The 4627-nt window shown below is 42.8% G+C and overlaps 1 protein-coding gene across 1 annotated transcript in view; it reads right to left on the bottom strand.

Annotated features, from left to right (window-relative positions):
- aipl1 (aryl hydrocarbon receptor interacting protein-like 1) overlaps positions 1-4465 on the bottom strand; it is an 8008-nt gene extending 3543 nt beyond the window's left edge. Inside the window, exons 1-3 of the mRNA XM_070437370.1 lie at positions 4264-4465; positions 3408-3587; positions 4-188 (exon numbers count right to left, since the gene is read on the bottom strand). Coding sequence (XP_070293471.1) covers positions 4-188; positions 3408-3587; positions 4264-4371 — 473 coding nt within the window. The 5' untranslated portion in view covers positions 4372-4465. The remainder of the gene's footprint in view (positions 1-3; positions 189-3407; positions 3588-4263) is intronic.
- Between the last annotated feature and the right edge of the window lie 162 nt (positions 4466-4627).

Here is a 4627-nt window from a genome sequence, read left to right as displayed (position 1 = left end):
TTGACCAGTTCCAGTACAAAGTAGAGAGGCTGAGGCTCCTTCTGTAGCTGGTCCAGGTCATCATAGCCCAGGGTGTGGTAGGCAAACATGTTGGCCATGCCACACGAATGGATGTGCCAGTCCACAGGGTCCTTGCCCTCCGCGATGCGCCGCAAGCTCTTGGCCACCAGGGGGTAGAGGCCAGTGTGCTGGGGAAAGAAAGAGAGACAGACACAGAGAGACAGGGCAAGCAAAGTTAACCAGAGCTATATGATATAAGACATGTCATTGAATTAGTCTTTTCCTGATATAGGCGTTTCCCTTTTTTCACGGAATTGATCGGATTAGAATGGGTGGAGTAAGACATTGCTCTTTGTCTTTCATACTTAGTCTGTCAATCAAACCCGAAAGGACCCTGGATAAATATTTTTGTATTTGTGAATACACAAATCGTTTTGAAACCTGATCTATTCTCCTCAACTGAACTATGTATCCAACGTAACAATATTGCCCTCCACTGGTTGGGATGAGTAAACAATTCATTCTACCTTCCACACTAGTAGCACAGATAGAGCAATGAGACAGATATTTCACCGGATGTATTAATGTGAGGCATCCGCTTGGCGTTTCCACTCACTAAGCCCAGTGGCCGGCAGTGGGAGAAGATGGAACTAGATGGATTTTAGCCGACATTCTGCAAATTTTCTCATCGATTAAACATTTGATCTTAATACAGTATTCTGTTCCCAAAACTAAAATACGTTACGAACAGAGTGGACTAAGTTTTGTAGACTTTACCCKTTGCCAAAGTTTTAACAAATTTCGTTTTTTAGAAGGAGTGGAAAGGCAAATTGAGTTATTGCACATGCCCACTTCACAGAGTAGGCGTTCCCTAACGGAAATATGCAAATGTTCGCTAGAACGCGCCAATAGGATCTCGCTAGCTMGTGCTTGGCTCTGCCCACCTCCTTCCTTGTTCTGCCCACTATGACTCATTTGTTCACGTTTGAAATGTCAGGCTGTGGTATATCTTGGTTTACTTATAAAAATCTTTGCTAGTAGGGTCACACAATGTAGCCTACTGTATAGACAGAATGTAGCCTACTGTATAAAGCACCCAGGTTGTAGTTACTAGATAATGAATGAATGGCTGTGCCCCAGCTGGTTTAAAGCCCGTCCCAGGTTTTCTTTATGGTCAGCAGTAATCACAGGCGATTAGGGAAAGGTGAAGCTGCTGGGGATTAATTACACTCTCTAAGCTCTCCACCTGTTTGTCTGCTCCACCAACATACACATACAAATGCACATATGCACTCAAATGCGCATGCACACACACACACACACACACACACACACACACACACACACGGAATTAAGCACACAATATATGTTATACAAACACAGCCAGACTCTAGGAGACACAAATAACTGGGGGGGAAAAGAAGTCACCCAAAGATGAAAATAGAACACACACACAACACCCTCACTAGCTGTTGTAGATAGCAACCTTAGGTTACCCTTACTAGCTGGTGTTGTAGATAGCAACCTTAGGTTACCCTCATTAGCTGGTGTTGCAGATAGCAACCTTAGGTTACCCTCACTAGCTGGTGTTGTAGATAGCAACCTTTAGGATTACCCTCACTAGCGGTGTTGTAGATAGCAAACCTTAGGTTACCCTCACTAGCTGGTGTTGTAGATAGCAACCTTAGGTTACCCTCACTAGCGGTGTTGTAAATAGCAACCGTTAGGTTACCCTCACTAGCGGTGTTGTAGATAAGCAACCTTAGGTTACCCTCACTAGCGGTGTGTGCAGATAGCAACCTTAGGTTACCCTCACTAACAGGTGTTGTAGATTAGCAACCTTAGGTTACCCTCACTAGCAGGTTGTTGTAGCATAGCAACCTTAGGTTACCCTCACTAGCGTGTTGTAGAGTAGCAACCTTAGGTTTACCCTCACTAACAGGTGTTGTATGTTGAACAAATACACATTGAGTGTACAAAACATTATGAACACCTGCTCTTTCCATGACTTAGACTGACTAGATGAATCCAGGTGAAAGATATGATCCCTTTTTGATGTCACTTGTTAAATCCACTTCAATCAGTGTAGATGAAGGGGAGGAGACAGGTTAAAGAAGTATTTTTAGCCTTGAGACAATTGAGACATGGATTGTGTACGTGTGCCATTCAGAGGGTGAATGGGCAATACAAAATATGTAAGTGCTTTTGAACAGGGTCTCTTAGTAGGTGCCAGGCGCCCTGCAACGTTGCTGGGTTTTTCACGCTCAACAGTTTCCTGTGTGTATCAAGAATGGTACACCACCCAAAGGACATCCAGCCTACTTGACACAACTGTGGGAAGCATTGGAGTCAACATTGGCCAGCATCCCTGTGGAACGCCTTAGACACCTTGTAGAGTCAAAAGGGTATTCTTAATGTTTTGTACACTCAGTGTAAGGTCACACTTTATTTGGATAGTCTGTATTTCCCATCTGTAGATGCTCTAGAAATGGTCATACTATCAACAAACTACCTGTTGATAAGCAACTGCTTCCTAAGATTACAGTTAGGGTTAAGGTTAGGGTTAGAGCTTGGGTTAGGGTAAGTAAGGGTTAAGTTTAGGGTTAAGATAAGGGTTARGCTTAGGGTTAGAGCTAGGGTTAGGGTTAGTATATATTTTGTTGAAATGTTACTGATATTCTGTAGACTATCCAAATAAGGTGTTACCAAATATAACCAAACCCCTGAAAAGCCTACAATTGCAGACACAATACGTTGAAGAACACAGATAACACAGACAACTGAAAGTAGGGCCTACATTTTCAGCAAATGTGTGTTTTTCAAAGCTGTTGAATTGTCTGAGAAGGGACATATACCAAAAAGGGGAACTGACAGAAACATCTGCATCCTTTCAATAGCAGGTTGAGGTTAGGTTGTTTCTAACTATCATCATTATGACACACAACACTCGCAATGCACACACAGAACAACAAAGCACCTGTATTAGGTGTATGATATTAGGTGTATGATATTCCAGTGTGTTTGTATTGTGTCTCATGCTACTGAGAGAGTTATTGAGATATTTAAGTGTTTACTCAGTATGCTCTGAATAGAAGGAGCTTTTGTGGTTTTGACAATACTGTAATAATGGGTGGTGTTTCTTTTAGTTCCTTGTAAGATGCAGGCCGACTATCATGAGAGACTTTAATCTGATGTGATTGATACCTTAGCTTTTGTTAAATGTCTCCCTAGTTAAAATAATTAGGAATTGTTCGATTTTTCTTAAAGTTTACTTAGGACAAACCTTTTATAATTGAGAATTGACTTCTGGAGAGGTGTTGGAGTTGTATTTAGAATCTAGACTCTAATGTTTGAATAGGAAGTATGCTACTGTGGCACTGCATTGTGGGAGAATGAGTCTTACTCACGGTGACATCGCACCAGAACTCGGCCACCTCTCCGATCCTCATGGAGGTGAGCAGGGTCTCCCAGATCTCCAGCTTGAACATGTTCCCGATCACCACCTCCATTGGCACGCCCGCGACCTTACTGTCGTCTATCACCGTACGATCATCATCACACAGCTGGGTACGGAAATGGAAGGTCACCTGTGGGGGGGGGGCGGGGGGGGCGTGAAGAAGAGAGGGCGGAGGAGAGGGGATGAAAGAAGGGATGATGTGGAGGGGGTGAAAGGGGAAAGGGATAATGGAGGAGGATGTACAGTATGGAAGAGGTGGAGGAGAGAAAGGAAGAAGACATTTGGACTTTTCCTCCAGATTCTCCAGTTCCACCAAATGCCACCCCCTTTACACRCTGATCATACTGTTGTGGGTATGTGGTCCCTGTTGACATGCAGGATGCGACATCATAAGATATTGTACCATCTCATTACTAATGGAATGAATAGTGTCATATGACTCCATAAGTAAGACCATTTTATTTGCCTAATGTGAGTGAGACAAAAAAATAAWAATCTGAATCTACACAATGTTCTAGAATCTATTGCAACCATCTTCTTTACAGTAATCAGATTTGTCTGGAACTGGAGACAAAGCACTGGATGAGTAACTGTCTGTGGCCTAGAGAAAACCTCCACTATTTGAGATAGATAGAGGATAGAAAAGTCAATAGATGGAGTTGTGTTTAAATAGATAGATTTAGATGGAGAGATTCAGATCGAGAGAAAGACTGAGGATTATAAATTAAGTAGAGAGATTGAAATCGATGAATTTGGATAGAGGTTGAAGCAGAGGAATACGTTGAGATGGAGAGAGTGAGGCCTACCTTAGTCCCAGTAATGAACCGGGGCATMTCAGCTGTCCCTCCATACAGGATGGTTTTCTTAATGCCTTCCACCCCCAGGAGCATGGTCCCATCCATATCTGAAGACATTTTTCTATATGGCTGTCTGTCTGTGTAGAGTAAATAAATAGGTGTGTGTATATAATGTGTGTCTGTCTGTATGTGTTTCTGCTATGGTAGCTTATAGCAGGTGTGAGGCATAGAGAGGTATGAACACACATTACTCCTTGATGATTAGGAAAGGGATAATGAGATTAAGAATCCCTCCTCCCCTCCTCTCCTCCTCCCCTCTCCCCATTCATTCATCCCCAATCAGCTCTTCTCAGCATTTCTCCTGATGACTATC

Source organism: Salvelinus sp. IW2-2015, linkage group LG4p, assembly GCF_002910315.2.
Source record: "Salvelinus sp. IW2-2015 linkage group LG4p, ASM291031v2, whole genome shotgun sequence".
Classification (NCBI taxonomy): Eukaryota; Metazoa; Chordata; class Actinopteri; order Salmoniformes; family Salmonidae; genus Salvelinus; species Salvelinus sp. IW2-2015.
The sequence above is the reverse complement of the archived record's forward strand: the minus strand, read 5'-3'. Positions and strand labels throughout refer to the sequence as shown.